Source organism: Aulonocara stuartgranti (genome assembly GCF_965226115.1).
Source record: "Aulonocara stuartgranti genome assembly, chromosome: 11".
Taxonomy (NCBI): domain Eukaryota; kingdom Metazoa; phylum Chordata; class Actinopteri; order Cichliformes; family Cichlidae; genus Aulonocara; species Aulonocara stuartgranti.
The window spans coordinates 1,876,065-1,892,496 of record NC_138947.1 but is presented as its reverse complement, the minus strand read 5'-3'; the positions used below and the strand labels follow the sequence as shown (position 1 = coordinate 1,892,496).

The 16,432-nt window shown below is 42.4% G+C and overlaps 1 protein-coding gene and 1 long non-coding RNA gene across 5 annotated transcripts; one reads left to right on the top strand and one right to left on the bottom strand.

The window, feature by feature from the left end:
• Positions 1-1,914: 1,914 nt before the first annotated feature.
• Positions 1,915-7,696, top strand: LOC309716669. 3 transcript variants are annotated; one of them, XR_014279494.1, is made up of 4 exons: positions 1,915-1,988; positions 2,119-2,537; positions 5,119-5,389; positions 5,499-7,696. It is a non-coding gene; the product is annotated as an uncharacterized lncRNA (long non-coding RNA). The 3 variants fall into 3 exon arrangements; XR_014279495.1 differs by lacking the exon at positions 1,915-1,988 and having other exon boundaries at positions 2,398-2,537; positions 5,499-6,298; positions 7,184-7,696; XR_014279496.1 differs by lacking the exon at positions 1,915-1,988 and having other exon boundaries at positions 2,403-2,537; positions 5,499-5,658; positions 5,937-7,696.
• LOC309716668 (uncharacterized protein) lies at positions 7,354-16,122 on the bottom strand. 2 transcript variants are annotated; one of them, XM_082550610.1, is made up of 3 exons: positions 15,837-16,122; positions 10,656-10,784; positions 7,354-8,557 (listed from the first exon to the last, which is right to left on the bottom strand). In XM_082550610.1, the coding sequence occupies exons 1-3, from the start codon at positions 15,846-15,848 to the stop codon at positions 8,387-8,389; spliced, it is 312 nt and encodes a 103-aa protein (XP_082406736.1). In that variant the 5' UTR covers positions 15,849-16,122; the 3' UTR covers positions 7,354-8,386. The 2 variants fall into 2 exon arrangements, 1 of the variants encoding a protein (XP_082406736.1); XR_014279493.1 differs by lacking the exon at positions 7,354-8,557 and adding an exon at positions 8,579-9,053 and having other exon boundaries at positions 15,837-16,121.
• Positions 16,123-16,432: the final 310 nt, after the last annotated feature.

Sequence of the window (16,432 nt, the reverse complement as noted above, 5' to 3'; positions counted from 1 at the left end):
TATGCAATTATAATGACATTTTTTAATTATTCAGGCTATTTGCAGCCTATTGTACAGTAACCTATAAGAAATTATTTATCGATAGCCTAAGTAAAACTTCTGTTCAGTCATAATCCTGATATTCTTTATGTTTCTTTTAATTGTAATGTGATACTTAGACTAGACTACTGTTTTTGGGTTAGGTCAGCAATGTATCATATCACAGGCTAAACAACCTAACGGTGCCTTCCATAGGATGTCTATGGTGCCTCCTCTCCACAGAGCTGTAGGCTACTGTAGCCTGCACTGAGTGCCTCCACCTCCACCATCATCCCCATCGCCAAGAAGACAGCTGTGGCCAGCCCAAATGACTACAGGCCTGTTGCACTTACGCCTGTAGTGATGAAGTGCTTTGAGAGACTGGTCTGTCAGCACATCAGGGCCGGTCTGCCTCCCACTCTGGACCCCCACCAATTTGCCTACAGGACAAATCGTTCCACCGAGGACGCTATCACCATAGCGCTCCACACTGCACTGAGTCACCTGGAGCACCGAGGAAGCTATGTGAGAATGCTCTTTCTGGACTTCAGCTCAGCATTCAATCATATCATCCCGGAGATCCTGGTCCAGAAACTGTCTCACCTGGGACTCTCCACCCCCATCTGCCTCTGGATCAAGGACTTCCTGACAAATAGACCACAGTCTGTCAGACTCGACCCCCACCGGTCCAGCACCATCACACTCAGCACCAGGTCTCCACAAGGATGTGTTTTGAGTCCCCTCCTGTTTACGCTCTACACATCCGACTGCTCCCCCTACCCATCTCTCAAACACCATCATAAAGTTCGCGGATGACACCACAGTGGTTGGACTCATCTCAAGGGGGGATGAGTCGGACTACAGAGATGAGGTCAACAGACTGACTGAGTGGTGTTCAGTTAACAACCTCCAACTGAACACCACGAAAACTAAAGAACTTATCTTGGACTTCAGGAAGGGCAGAGCAGACCCGGCCCCACTTTACATTCACGGGAGCTGTGTGGAGAGGGTACACTCCATGAGGTTTCTGGGCGTGCAGATCTCTGATGACCTCTCCTGGACTGCAAATACCACGGCGGTGGTTAAAAAGGCCCAGCAGCGTCTCCACTTTCTGAGAGTGCTCAGGAGGAACAACCTGGAGGAGAGGCTGCTGGTGACATTTTACAGAGCCACCATAGAGAGCATCCTAACGTACGGCATAACAACATGGTATGCAGGGTGCTCAGCTGCAGACAGGAAAGTACTGCAGAGGGTCATCAACACAGCCCAGAAGATCACTGGCTGCTCTCTGCCCAGCCTGGAGGTCACTGCAAACTCTCGGTACCTCAGCAGAGCTGGCAATATCATCAAGGACTACTCTCACCCCAGCAACCAACTGTTTGAACTATTACCGTCAGGCCGACGGTACAGGTCACATAAAACCAGGACAAACAGATTCAGGGATAGCTTCTTTCCCAGAGCTATCACCGTAGTAAATAAGCACAAAAACAATTGAACCTATTCCATACCGTCACTGTCATTATATTATGCTGCTATTCATACTGTCATTATATTAATGCTGCTATCCTGTATATATTGTACATACTATTGTTTGAGTACTTACGATTGTTTTTTTTTTTGTACTTTTTATATTTTACATTTATATTTATCATTGAAACTTGCACCAAGGGAGTGGCACTCCAATTTCGTTGTACTCTGTACAATGACAATAAAGGCTATTCTATTCTAGGAGCTGGGTTCTGCTTATATGGTGTTTTTGTCTGTATGTGTTTTTGGTGCCTCCCTTTTTGTATAGGTAGGCGGGGCAGTGAGTCACTGAACCTGGCACACCTGTTACTCATCAGCTGCATTCTTCAGAAGTGTTCTTTAGGAGCTACCTGACAGAAGACTAGTGTCCGAGTATTGACGTTTTTGGAGAGTCTGTAATTCTGCCCCTGCCTGCTGGAGCCGTTGGATTATTTCTGGTGACTGTAAGAAGTTTTGTTTCCTCCCCAGGATTTCGCCTCGTCTGGAGGTTTTGGCAATAAACAGTACCAAGTAAGCTCTCTGTAAAGTCTACTTTAAGCTTTTCTCAGTTATCGGTTATCATTTTTTTTTTAGATCGAGTGCACCTGTGTACCTGTGTGTGTTTCCATCACCTGCACGTCCTGGCTCCGCGTCCCCATTCATACGCTATTGTACATACTTTGTCCTTGTCAAACCTCCCCATCACTGTAAATAAACTGTCTTCACCGCAACTCTGCCTCCGTGCGTTCTGCTCCCTGGGTCCATCTGCATTTGCCATAACACTGAGTGCGCCTAATTTTGAATGCGCATCTGTAGCTCGTCTCTGATTGGATAATGACGTGAGGGCGGGAGGAGCGGGAGAAGAGCTGCTAGTTCACGGCTACAGCTAACGAACCAGCAGCGTGCACAGTCTGCAGAGTGGAGAGAGAACAGAAAACGTCGAGCTTTTACCAAGGACGTTTTTAGGACAAATCACAAATATGCGATCTGTGGTTCATCTGAAAGTTTGCACGGTAAGTTTAACATCTAGGCTACTTTTTTCGAGACCAAAACATCACTAGCACCAGTTGATATTTAGACTAATACTTGATAACTTGGCGCTAGCATGCTAGTTCAGCTGAAAAGCACTGGCAAACTTTTTAAATACTAAAAATGGTCACCTGCGTCTTTTGTAAAAAGATATTGGTCACATTAAGAGGCTGTGTACAGTAGGGCTGCTCAATTAATCGAATTTTAATCACGATTACAATCTGGGCTTTCAACATCATTAAAAATGACTGAGCCGATTATTGGCCCCTCCCTCATTTATCCGCGACACCTTAAAGGCCGGTCCGTGGGGCATAAACCGGTCCGTGGTGCAAAAAAGGGTGGAGACCGCTGATTAAGAGGACCCGAGGGAAGCTCGGAAAGCTAAGCAGAAGTTATTTGGAGAGGAGAGTGACTGCCGTTGGTTGAAAAGAGAGGTAAAAAAAAACTTCAGTGGTGTTGCACACTATTTTATATTATTTTTTTAAAGTCATTATTCAATACGTTGTCATCGTTAACCCTTTAAAGCCGGTCAGAGCAGCACGCTCCGTTTTGTGTAACAATTTTTAAATCCCTGTAGAATCTGAACCGTGTAAGCTAGCGCAATAATTTGTTTTGCATATGAAACCGGAGGAGTTGTACTTACATCTGATGCCATCAGCTTGTCCTCGGTCACGGTTTCCTTCCACATAAAGCTTTGCAAAAATTGCATAAAAAGCGCTTGCAGGAACAAAAACATAATATTCCAGAAACACGCTTTGTGATCCGATCAGCTGTTCATAACACTTCCCACAGTGAAACAGAGTCAGCAGTGTTGCCAACTCCTCAGTAAGGAAAATCGCTATTGGTTGTCCTAGAAGTCGCTAGAAGTCGCTAAATGACGGCATCGCCAAATTTGCATAATAGGTCATGCTAATCTAATTGTAACCTATGTTGTTGGAGAGAGAAATAACATCGTGGAAGAGACATAAAGTGAGTAAAAAACTTCCTAAATGCATTTAGAATTTATTTAGAACTACAAATTAAATTTCTTTTAGCAATTATTGTTTTTTTAATGTCACAATTCCAACCCTGCTCCTTTACCTGGGCTTGGACCGGCAAAAGTGACCCGAAATAGGCGCTCTGGTGGAGTTACTTTGTGTGTGTGTGTGTGTGTTTATAAGTAGTTTTAAACCTTGTGATCCACAAAACGGCATAAGAGTAAAAGAAGAACTGACTGCGTTACAGCACCCGCTGCTTGTTGAGAGTAAAAGCAATAAGGGCTTTCACGTCTTTTTTTTAGCGGGTCTGAAAACTTGCTAAATATAGCGACAAAGTTGGCAACACTGGAAGTCGCGAACTATCGCATGTGCGCCATTTCCTGCCCGAAACCGGAAGTGACGTCATTTTCGCGGAAATGTAGTTTTTTACTTGTAGGCCTTAATTGCCTATACTGGTGTTTTTATAAGTCATGTTTGACTCTATACTTTTCTGAATAGTTTCTGTGATGCTTAGAACTCGAATTGTACAGCTGGAAATGGTTTATTTTGATGCACCTGCTGTTTTCTTTGCAAATTTGCATCATAGGATTGTTTTTTCGTTTTTCCTGCAGTATATAAAAATTGGTGTATCTCCAAAATAAAACTATGAAGACACTCAAAATAAATTTCCTGCTGTTGTAAACTATTTTTTGCAACTTTTTTTGTATTTCAAGTTTTGAGGGATAAACCTCTTAAATTTCTCCAAGTAGAAATATATGTAAAAAAACCAAAAACGATTTTCAATTTTTTTGTAGTTTATTGTACTTTTTTGCAATTAATGTAATTACTATGGACTTAATGCATACATATTATTACAATATGGGCTATAACAGTTGTATTGATGTATAGCAACTTGAAATGCTCCCACAAATGGCACTACAGCAGGTATATTAAAAAAAAAAAAAAAAAATAATAATAATAATAATATAAGCTCTGGCGGACTTGGTTCTATAGTAGGTCGTGAGGGTTAAATAAATATCGTCAAATAATCGAGATCTCAATTTCAGTGAAAATAATCGTGATTATCATTTTTGCCATAATCGAGCAGCCCTAGTGTACAGTGGTCCTTCATTTATGGCGGGAGTTACGTTCTAAAAATAACCCGCCATAGCTGAAATCCGAAGTAGCCAGTTTTATTTTTTACAGTTATTATAGATGTTTTAAGGCTGTAAAACCCCTCACTACACACTTTTCTCAGACAGACATGAACATTTCCACACTTTTCTCTCTTGTTTAAACTCTCTCAAAGTTCAAACCTTTGTAGAAAAATGAGTCCAGTGTTATAGAATGGTTGCATGTGTTTACAAAAAAGAAGAAAGTGTAGGAAGCATAAAGCATGTTCCCCAGATGGTATTGATGACATGTACAATCTCACCCTCAGCCCCCAAATGACAGTACAGATTATTAAGAAAACTCACATAAAACCATGTCATCTACTAATTCAGCCACTGATACGCCAGAGAATGATAGTCGGTCTTATCTCAGAAATATGTGTCTCTTTTACCTTAAACTGCAAGGACAGCTGCTAATTCCTGCCTCTATAATACAGATTACTTGGATTTGAAGGGGAAAAGGTCTTCTGGACTACATGACCACAGTTGGTGTCAGCAAAAGCAAGACGTTCCTTCAGACTGATGCAAGGCTTCAGAGGATACGGGGACGGCAGAGTGGCTGCTCAGATGATGTGAAAGAGGTGGTCCTGCTTCTGCTCAGCTACTTTGAAGAGAAGGAGTTCATGCTTTTCCATGTAGAAGATGCATGTCTGGCAGATGAGGTGCAACTGGAGCAAGTGTCTCTGACACCCACGATTATTGTCTTTGGTAAGTCTGTTTCATAGCTCTCTCTCTCTCTCTTTTTAATTGCACTGTTTATAGAATCTCATGTACTGCAGTGCTTATTAATATAACCTGTTAAATAATTTGTTCTCAGGTCAGTCCTGCTATTCCTTAAGATGATACATGCTGAGTCTTGATCGGAACCTCGTCAGCACAAACATATCCTCATTCATTTCTGCACTTTGCATCGTGTTCGGGAGCTACTACAATTTTAACATCCATTATCTGGCTTCCACTCTGGAGGTTCTTCGAAGGTGAGCAAATATGTCTTTCTTATTTCTCAGACCTGAGAATCTCGCGTTACAACAATTGTGATTGAGACTCTGAGATCTGGAGTCTGGCTCTGACTCTTGGCTGGGTTTGGACCCGGATTAAGACTGTTTTTATAAAATAACAGTCTTTATTTTTCCTTTTCATAATGATCATGTGTTTTGAATAATTGTATTGTTTGTTATTTTCTCTTTTACCGTGGGAGGGGCTTTCATGAGAATGAAATGAATAAATTTTTCTTTTTCTTTTTTTTTTTTGTGAGAATGTCTCATGACAGTGACGCAAGCAAGTGCGACGTTCGTGACAACAGCTGTGTGCAGATCAACAATGGATCACATATCGAGTGCAGAGAGAGTATGAGCGTGCAGCGTTTAAAGCGTGGAAGTACTGACCTTACTTTGAGTTTGATTCCATAAAAAGTGACAAAAACATTAGTGTCCGCTGTGCGTGGGAAGAAAACTTCGTTTTACAGTGAAAAAAACCCCCAAACGTCCGAGCAAGCACCGAGTAGCTACGATGTAATGGGAAACTCACAGAGAAACTCGCAGATTCTTCCACTGACATGACTGCTGCAACTCGCCTGCACCAGGGCAAACCTCCGCCTGCCCCACTCCTGCTAAACAGGTGAAAATAGATCAACAGGACCGCTGAGTCTATTTGAAAGACTGAGTGTAAACACAAAAAAATTTTTTATTTTATGTGCAGAAAATAGGTTTAAATGTTAAACAAATTTCTTCCAGTCAGAGAATGTTGTATATAATTTAATGTTTGCTTGATGCATAAAGTTAGATGAGTAATAAATAAATAAAACTAGTTTTAAAAACCATTTGATTACATTTTGTATGATGGATTATGCAGAAAAAGTAGAATTGGGCTGAAAGATCTATCGCTTTATCACCTCTTCAGGTTGTAACTAAAAAACTAATTACTTTTGAAAATAAGTATCAGTAAAGTAACAGGATTACTTTTGGGGGGAAGTAATCAGTAATTAGTTACTGATTGCTGGCCAAACCTTCACATTGCACTACAAGAATAAAGACGATGTAGTGTGCATCCTGGTAACTGTGGCTTGTTTACAGACTCTAATATACTGTGTGGAAATGTACAGATTGTTTGTTTGTTGTATTCAGTAAGACCTGAAATTAGAGACTGCACTTCTATACAGTCAGATTTCTTCCAACCAGACCAGCTGCCCCCTGCTGGCCTGTAGAAAGAATGCAGATTCAAAGCTTCACGTTCAGATGCGCCAACGTCCATCCTTTTTTTTTTTTACAGCCTATTTGTGACTTGGCCGCCATAGCAGTGGGTATCAGTGTGTTTACAGTTTTGTTTACATGTGAACAAAAAGAAGAACAGGACTGTAACTACATGCAACCAAAGACGTGATTGGTCAATGCATGTGGACTACAAATAAATATGTATATAAATGAATAAAAGCATCTTTCACCATTTTTGTTCATTTAGCCAATTTTTTTGCAATAAGTCATCCTCGGCTCGCTGTGTCCACAGAGGACGTGTCCACCTATAAAAGTGTGAGGGCTCAGCAAACTCCAACCCCTCCACCACTGAGGATGTAGGCCCATCCTTCCTGTCCACTCAGTGAGCCGATACACACCAACGTTGATTTTCTCACAAATAATTATTCTTATAAAAATAATAATTCAGTCGGCACACCGCAGTAGGTTTGTTATACTAAAAGCAGTCACAGGTTTATTAACATTGAGATGATCAGATGGTTTACAGTCAATAAAAACATGTTAGTAATATTCAGAGTGAATATAAATGATGTTAAAAACAAAACATCACAGTTTCAGCTAAGAGATGAAGTCTAAATGAGAAGTAATTTATAAGATTGTGTTAACTCCAGGATTACATTAAAAAAGACATTGATTAGCTAAAAACATCCTTGTTCCATGTTTTTGTTAGAGTGCAGTCATGTCGGTGACCTTTCCCTCTGCTCGACTTCAGCTACGGAGGACCAAAGCTGACTTCATGAAAATAAAGTAATACAGCTGATAAAAACGACTCATATAAAACACTTTGAAATACAAACGAGAAAATACACAATTTAATTCCTTTTAAATACTTTTTCATGGTCTGTGTTCATCATTTTAAATTCATGTATTAACTTTAGAGAACCTTGAAAATATTATTTCAGTATTTTATGATTCGAGATCAGTTTGAGTCAGACTTCAACTTCCATACAGGCAGAACAGTGACTATAATTCTCCTTTTATCCATTTTCCCTATTTCATGTTGTGTTATTTTAGTATTATTATTGATAAATAAATTTACTATTTGAGTATTTTGTGGACATATTATTATTCATTTGTTACTTTTCAGTGTTACATATATTTTGCGATGTATTTGGTCAAGAACGTCTTAGCTCTGTAAATCGTTTTCATTTATGAAAGTTTAAATTATATTTATTTCTAAAAACATGTTGTCATTTACAAATGTGTTTATTCATTTGGCCTGTTTGTTTTTCAACAAGTCACCTTTGGTCCTCCGTATATTCGGTGGGTTTGAAACAGACTGCAGGTTATAACTCGTCTTTAATGCAAACAAAGTTTGAATATCACCAATAAAACTCTTCTTTTGTGTCTTCATGTCCCACTGTTACCCTGCAGCGCCCCCCTGTGGTCTGCACAGAGAAACCCGGCAGGTGTGGTGTTTCTGGGCTCAGGTGTGGTGGCGTTTTGGCTTCAGAGCTCACTGCAGCAGGCAGGTGCACTTGGTGCCTTTCTCTTTGTGCATGGTGCCGAACAGCTGAAGGGCCTGGTTGTTGATCAGCTTCCAGAAGTTGTCGAAGGAGATGTTCTGGCCGCTCTGCACACCCATCTGCTCCAGGACCTTACCCAGGCCTTCTTCATTCTCCACCATCTGCAGGCAGGAAACAGCAAGTCAGTCAGCACTGCTGGAAACACTTAGTGGAAACTCAGGGGAGCGTGATCTCAGGCACAAAGCACTCCACCAACTCTGGTCCAGAATAACAGAGAGGAGGATGTGACCTGCTTCATTACTGTTAGCATGAAAGAGTTTTATTTCATATTTTTTGCTTCTCTTGTATGCTTAAGCATCCATCCTCTTCCCATTATCCTTTTCAGGGTTGTGGGGGGGCTGGAGCCTATCCCAGCTGTAATGTTAATTCAATATTTTTAACATAATACTGACTCTAATCACTTTTTCCTTTCTTTTCATGCAAAGTGTGTTTTAAGCTTGTTTTAAGACTTTAAAAACAACGTTGAGCTGTCAGTGCACAAAGACTCGATTAGTCTGATTGTTACCTAACGTGGGACGTTCTGCTGACTGATGGCAGTTCGCTGAAGAGAAGCCCATAATTAAATCACCTCTGCGGCGCCCTCTGCTGTGCAGATGACTGCATTTACAGTTGGTTTCCAGGTGATGCAACAAAAAGCAGAATTCTTTACGACAACTTTCAGAAATATCATCAAACTTTAAGCTAAAGGAATCAGTTGCTTTGTCATTTCCAGAGATGGGCAGTAACGCGTTACTGTAATCCGATTACTTTTTTCAAGTAACGAGTAAAGTAATGGATTACTATTGCAAAAACGGTAATTAGATTACCGTTACTTTCCCGTCGGAACACTGCGTTACTAAAACCGTGATTTTTTTTTTTTTTTTTTTTTTTTTTTTTTTTTGCGAGAATGTCTCACGACAGTGACGTAAGCGAGTGCGACGTTCGTGACAACAGCTGTGTGCAGATCAACAATGGATCACATATCGAGTGCAGAGAGAGTATGAGTGTGCAGCGTTTAAAGCGTGGAAGTACTGACCTTACTTTGAGTTTGATTCCATAAAAAGTGACAAAAACATTAGTGTCCGCTGTGCGTGGGAAGAAAACTTCTTTTTACAGCGAAAAAAACCCCTAAACTTCCAACAAGCACCGAGTAGCTACGACGTAATGGGAAACTCGCAGAGAAACTCGCGGATTCTTCCACTGACCGCGGCACACCTGCACCAGGGTAAACCTCCGCCTACCCCACTCCTGCTTTACAGGTGAAAATAGAGCAACAGGACCGCTGAGTCTTTGACTTTATTTATTTTCTGCTGTGTTTTACTTGCATCTGTTTGAAGGACTGAGTGTAAACACACAAAATATTTTATTTTATGTGCTGGAATGTGCAGAAAATAGGTTTAAATCTTAAACTAATTTATTCAACTCAGAGAATGTTGCATATAATTAAATGTTTGCTTGATGCATAAAATTAAAAGATTAAAACTAATAAAACAAGTTTTAAAAAGAGACTTTTCCATTTGATTACATTTTGTATGATGGATTATGCAGAAAAAGTAGAATTGGGCTGAAAGATCTATCGCTTTATCACCTCTTCAGGTTGTGAATCATGTTTTTAAAAAGTAACTAAGAAATTACTTTTGAAAATAACTAATCAGTAAAGTAATGGGATTACTTTTGGGGGGAAGTAATTAGTAACTGATTACTTTTTACAAGTAACTTGACCAACGCTGGTCATTTCTAATAAAAGCATGTTGGAGGATCAGTGTGAAATCTAGTTCGGTTGTAGACATGAAGGATTTTTTTATTTTAGGAATGATTTGATTGGGAGTATAAAAACAAAGTCTGTTTCTCAGTTGAAGCCCTCAGCGTGGACTGGGATGGATAAATAAGTGACAGAAAAATCTGAGTTTTGCTGACTTTGTTCCAAATAAGGTTTTAAACCCAAAGCACAACAAAAACACTTCAACTTCTACCATCTGTGCAGATTTCCCTTCAGGACTTTCTGAGGACTGTCTCCGTCATAACGTCTCTGATCTGCAGTGAGCATTCCCGAACACGTCAGACGTCACCGAGGACGCATATTATTCCAGCCCCCACGCTTAATTAACGAGGAACAGACGCATGTTCTCCTGCAGTCTGCTTACTTGGTTAAACAGCCTTTGTTTGGAGACCGAGTTAAATGATTTGTGATTGGAAGACGAGCTGTGATGTCATCAGTACCTTGGCAATTGCCGGCATCTGACTGGAGATCATGGACTGGAACTGGGTGGTGTTCATGGTCGGTCCGTTGTCTGCAGCTTTGTGAAACTCGGTGACCAACGTGTTGAGGGCCAACTCCAGCTCTGAGTACTGAAACAGGAGCAAAACAGCTGCTGTTAGCAATACTGTTATTAATCATCAGGAATCAATAATCAGTGAGAGACTGACAAAAGCTCTTGACCAACAATTTTTAATTAACCGTTCTTTCTTTCTTAATAAAAAGGCAAAGATTACGTCTGAACCAGAGTCACATTGTTTCATATTCCTGGAAACTTTGTTCCCAAACGTAAAAATCAGTGAGAGCTGCTGATCGCTGATTTTAATCATCGTGAAAAATGTCAGGATATCAAGACAACATCTTGAAATCTGTTCCTGAGAGAAAATTGAGTGAAGACGAATACCGATGATAAACGTGTGTTTGACCATCTCATGTCAAACATGAACACTTTTACACTTTATTGAATGTAACAACAACCAAACTGCATGAAACCATCTTTGTAATAATAAAGAAGCCTCATGTCTGTCTGCTCTGTGTTGGTCCAGTGTTTGTGATCCTGATGATTTGAACTTTACTTATTGATGAGATAGCCTTTATTTGTCAGTTGCAGGTCTTTTGCCCACAACCGAGATGACAGACCTTGCCGACCGTACATATAATACAGAAACATCACATTGGGGAGACAGGTCAGGCCAGGTAGCAGGAAAAAACATTGAAATGTGTAACACAGAAGGATAATACAGGAATGCACAGATATCAACACACCACAGCACAATAAACACAGACAGCAACATGGGAAAGTGTTCCAGTGTGTACATCTGATCTGGGACCGCTACAATCTTCGACTGCGCCTCCAGCTGACCCGATGTCCACATCAGAGGGGAGGTAAGCGTTGGAGGTGGCGTTGGATCCGGGGTAGGGAGGGTGATGCGTCGGTGAGTGCTTATCAGTATATGTATGTGTGTGCGTGTCCAGAGTTCAGCTGAGACAGTGTCCTTCGTCCTGCCAGGCTAAGTAAACAGTCTTCCAGCCAACCCAGGTGGCCAGCATGGGATGGGAAGGAACAGACTAAACACAGTCGTCATCAGGGAGTTGTTGTTCGGCTCCGGCCTTGCAGCTGGTGCCAAAGGGGTCTCCGCATGAAGTGATGGTATTTTTTACTTTAGTGCGAACAGCTCATATGAATTTCAAAGCAGTTCTACAGTCCAACACCGGTCTCTCAATCTCCCGTTGGAGAGCCGCGAGCTTCACCATACTTGCGTTCTGTGATGTTGTCATTTCTTGTGCTCAAGGAGCCGATTCTGAGAACTCACGGCAGTGTGCCTCCCTGAGATGTCATCCAATTTGTGCCCAGAGATGTTATTCCGAGCGAGCCCTTCCGAGATGTATCCAGTCTGCAGTCAGAGATCTTATTCTGAGTGTTCACAGCAGCCGTAGCTTCTCCAAGATCTTATCCGTGCTGACTCAATGAGCCCATTTTGAGAAACTCACGCCTCTCCCATCGCTTCAATCCCAGCGGGCAGCCTTGTGGGGGTTTGAACAGCTGGTTCCACTTTCTTAATTCTTCGATAAGTCAGGACCAAGCCAGCTCCGATCAGCCAGAACCCTGTTACCATGGTTCAGAATAGGTCGATATCTTCAGCACTCAGGCTCACCCGAGCCCAAACTTCTCGTTGAGGAAGGGGTGTCAGTTGCATTTAGGGACCAGTTGATCAAATCCATAATTCCTCTTTATGTTTTAGAAACAGACTGTGAGAGAGTGTTCCAGGGAAAAGGAATACAAAAAACACGAGACTAGACAAGGATATAAGCAGGGAAGATGAGGGAGAGGAGAAAAAGTGCGTCCGCCTCCTCCGAGAGCCAAAGAAGAAAGTCAGCAGCAGATACGAACATTTCCACACACAGTTCATCCTGCTGTAATTTTACAGGTGGGCTTCATCCCCGATGTTAGCGACAGCTTACAGATATAAAACAGATAAAGAACAATTGCTCTACCGCTCCACTCTGACGCCCTTCACCTGTCCTTCCTCTTCACCTGGATCTCATCCCTCAGTTGTCTGTGCATATATAACTGTGACGTTTCCTTAAACGTGTTGATTGGGACTTTGGGTCGCTGGTCTGTTAAACTGGTTTCCTGTTCCCTCCATGACACATTCTGTTTCACCAAGCCTTTATCCAGCGCACATCAAACATGGCAGGTATGTTTCTGGGCACTCAGGGGTTTTCCTGCTTTAGGTTTTAAGTTTGCATCTGTTAGCAGTGCCTGCTCCACTCAGTGTGCGGGGAAGGGCTCTTTGTGACGACCTCCACTGACTTCTTACGCCCACAACCCCCACACTGACCCAAACTCTGACTTTAACCCTAAAACTGAGGCTTAACAGCCAGAATCTGTCCTGATACTCACCCTCTGTGACTGCAGCATCTGATGTATTTAAGGAACGTGTGTAAATTACAGCTACAAGTACACTAGTACTGTCAAATGGACTAAAACATGCAGGAGATTAGAAAGATATCTCTTTTCCTGGGTAACTACAGGGTGCAGCTAAATGACACACAAAGCTGGAATCTGAAGAATTTCTAGCATCACAGATCAGCGTCTCCAATCTGAGCGGGATGATGTTTCGTGTGATAAATCCAGCAGTGCTAAAGAACAGAGGCAGCGAGGTCTCTGCACACGTTTAAAGAAACAGGACGACCCAGCCACAGCGTGTTTCCTCACAAGCACCGGGGTTTTATTCCACCCTCTCTGTACAGACTCATTGTGTCAACACTGGATCTCTGCTGTTACTCATATGCGCCTCACCCCGTCACTAACAGGACGAGGATCTGTCAGCCAATCACAATCTGGACTGATAAGGTGCTCGATTTTATTTGAAATGTCCAATGTTCATATTGCAGTTGTTATGAAGCATTAATCATTTACTCCTGAGTGAGAGATCAGTCGTTACTCTTTAGTGGACAAAAATAAACCCATAAACTGACACAAGCTTCGATTTCTGCACCAAATCTTTTGATTTACGCTCTTCAGTAACAATATTAAGTTTCACACTGGGACAAATCATCCTGGATTTTATTTGTTCGCTACACAAAAATATTAACATCAGAAGTTTCCTCCGAGCTCGAAACTGATTAAGATTGGGCAGGATCACAAAAATAAGGGCAGTAATCTTTAAATTCTAATGAAACATAATGAGGTTCCTGCAGTGTGCGGGGCTGGGTTTGAGCTGTTTGGCTTTGCTTTGCCTCGGCCGAAGCAGAAAGTGTTAAACAGCTGAATGAGATCAGACCGAGCGGCCCTCTGAGGGCTCAGCTGCTGTTGTGAAAGAGGGCGGCGGCTGCAGAAGTCTGCCTGATCCCAAACCAGAAAAACTATTTCTCCTGCTTTAACAGGCGAATTAAAGAGAAAAGATGACTGAACACGAGCCGAGACTCAGAACGTGTCAACCAGCTTTTATGTGTTTTTACTCAGAGGGTCCAAACTGCTTCAGCTCAGTCCAGAGATCCTCTGAAAACCCACTTCATGCGATTGTCCAGCCTCCTTCACCCAGTTCATGTGAGCTGCTTGTGCATGGTGGGTGTAGCTGAAGCAGATGAGCACTTAAAGGGTCTGCTGTCGGCTCCACCTGTATTTTTGCATTCTCAGTCAGTTTAACCTGAGCTCAAATCTGCATCAGCGTTTGGTCCAAAGTAGAAGCTGAATGCAACACTGCCTCCCAGAGGCCAAATGCACCAACTACAGCTTTATTCAAGCGGATTTACAGCTTGTAATGGATTTCCTTCCATCCATTTTATTTTGCAGGAACTGCTGTATACTGTGTGCAGAAAAACAGTAGACATAAAACTAACTGTACAAATGATATCAGCTTGAAAACGAATAACGCCAACGCAGTGTGGGAAAGCCCCACTCTTAGGGCATAACGCCACTGCAGACGGGGCGTGGATGAGCAAAGTCAAATCCAGGCCAAAGCCCGGCTGCAGCACCAGAGGTCAGAGCAAAAGTACCAAAGCTCTGCTGGCTCCAAAGAAGAGTCAGTCAAGGTTAAACTTTAGAGCTGAAACAAAACAGTTTTAGTCTCTGTAGCTGATTTCCTCCTTCATCACAGATGAATAAAAAGAAATAAGAACTTATTTATTGGGTGAATTGACTTGTTGAGGCTCTAAGTTAGGGGCGTGGCTTCTTTGGCTGACAGGAGTCCACACAGCCGTCTGTTCGGCTTCACTGGACCTGTGGGCCGTGTTTTGGAGCATCTCTAATGTGGTTATCTGACCAACAACATGGCTGCTGTGTGGTTAGGTGTAACAACAGACTGAAGTCTGAGCTCCATTCTGATGAATGAAATTTCAGCAGCCAGTCAGCACGTACCTGTGCTCATGTTTTGCACCTGTACAGTTTATGAAAGCAGCTGCTGAACCAAGCTCGCTACATTTAGCTGATAACTCAGCGCTCTATGGTCAGGTCTGTCCCCAGAACCCCAAAGGCAAACATCATGTACTCAACAGGAAGAGCCAAAAGCCCAATGCCATCTTTTATGTACAGTCTGTTTAAAACTAAACCAAATGGGGAAGGTTTGCTGATACCATCAACCCACATTTATTTTATTCAAATTGAGCCAGGAAAGAAAAGTTTGACTAGAATTTCAGAGCTTCGGCTTCCAGTAACTGCTGTCCTTTATCTGCATGCAGCAGCTGCTTTCATTTTCAGGTCGCCGGCCTCATTATTTCACGTTTCACTGCGCTGCTTTCATTAAAGCGCCTTTAAGCTTATTTATAGAAAATAATCAGTCACACTGATGGAACATTAATTAGCCTTTAAGGTATTATAGTTCTAACCTGGGCTATTCTCATAAATATTACTTTTACTGTATTACTTTCAGAGAAATAAACTCTACGGAGACGCAAACACTGGACAGAGGAGAGAATCTGCACCTCTCGCACCTGGAAGTAAATCAGTGTTCCCGTTTGATTCGACCCGTTTCCTTCATCTCTGTCTCACACATCCTCATAAACTTGATCATTTCTCTCTCCAGCAGCTTCATCGCGCAGCTCTGGGCGCCCGATCACACCCAGCAGTCCTGCGCTCCGCCCGCCGAGCCCGTCTCAGCCGATCGCTCTGATCGACCAGCCGGGGAGTTCGATTATCTTACCTGAGTCTCCATCTCAGAAGTTCGGTCCCAAAAAACGAGTAAAAAACAACAAGAACAACTAATAACTGAAAAACCACCGAAACCGAGGAGCACCGAGCGGAGAGTGCCGGAGGATTTACACGTTTCCTGCTGAGAGTCACACAAAGTCCTCCCACTCACCACACACACAGTGATACACGCGCGAATACACACCCACTGAACACACACACGGACGTGTGAGCCTCCGCTGCTTTCAGACCCTCTAAACTTTGTGTAACCTCTTTGTTTGTCAGCGCTGAGCTCTTATCAGCCCCACCCACACGCGCGCACACACACACACACAGAGGGACGTGACCAGTCCAAACTGACAACTAACAGCAGCGTAAGATGAGCTTTCTGGAACAGCCTGTTCAGGTTTGTTCTCAAATTCTTATAATTGTTAATCAGTGGAGACGCGTCACAGGTCCGTCACAGGGAACTGGACCACACCAGCCGGGTGTGTCTCCGAGGGCCTGAATAAGTCATTCTTACGTTTAGAGTAAAAGCAGATCTCTGGCGGTGTTTCTGTTGGGACAGGAGAGACAAACAAGCGGCTCGGGGTCCAGATCCAGCCCGCC

What these genes read in the sequence shown, in the direction of transcription:
- LOC309716668 (XM_082550610.1), bottom strand. An exon ending in AGATGCCGGCAATTGCCAAG is followed by an intron (nt 8,558 to 10,655) that starts GTACTGATGACA and finishes TCCTGCCTGCAG; the next exon opens with ATGGTGGAGAATGAAGAAGG.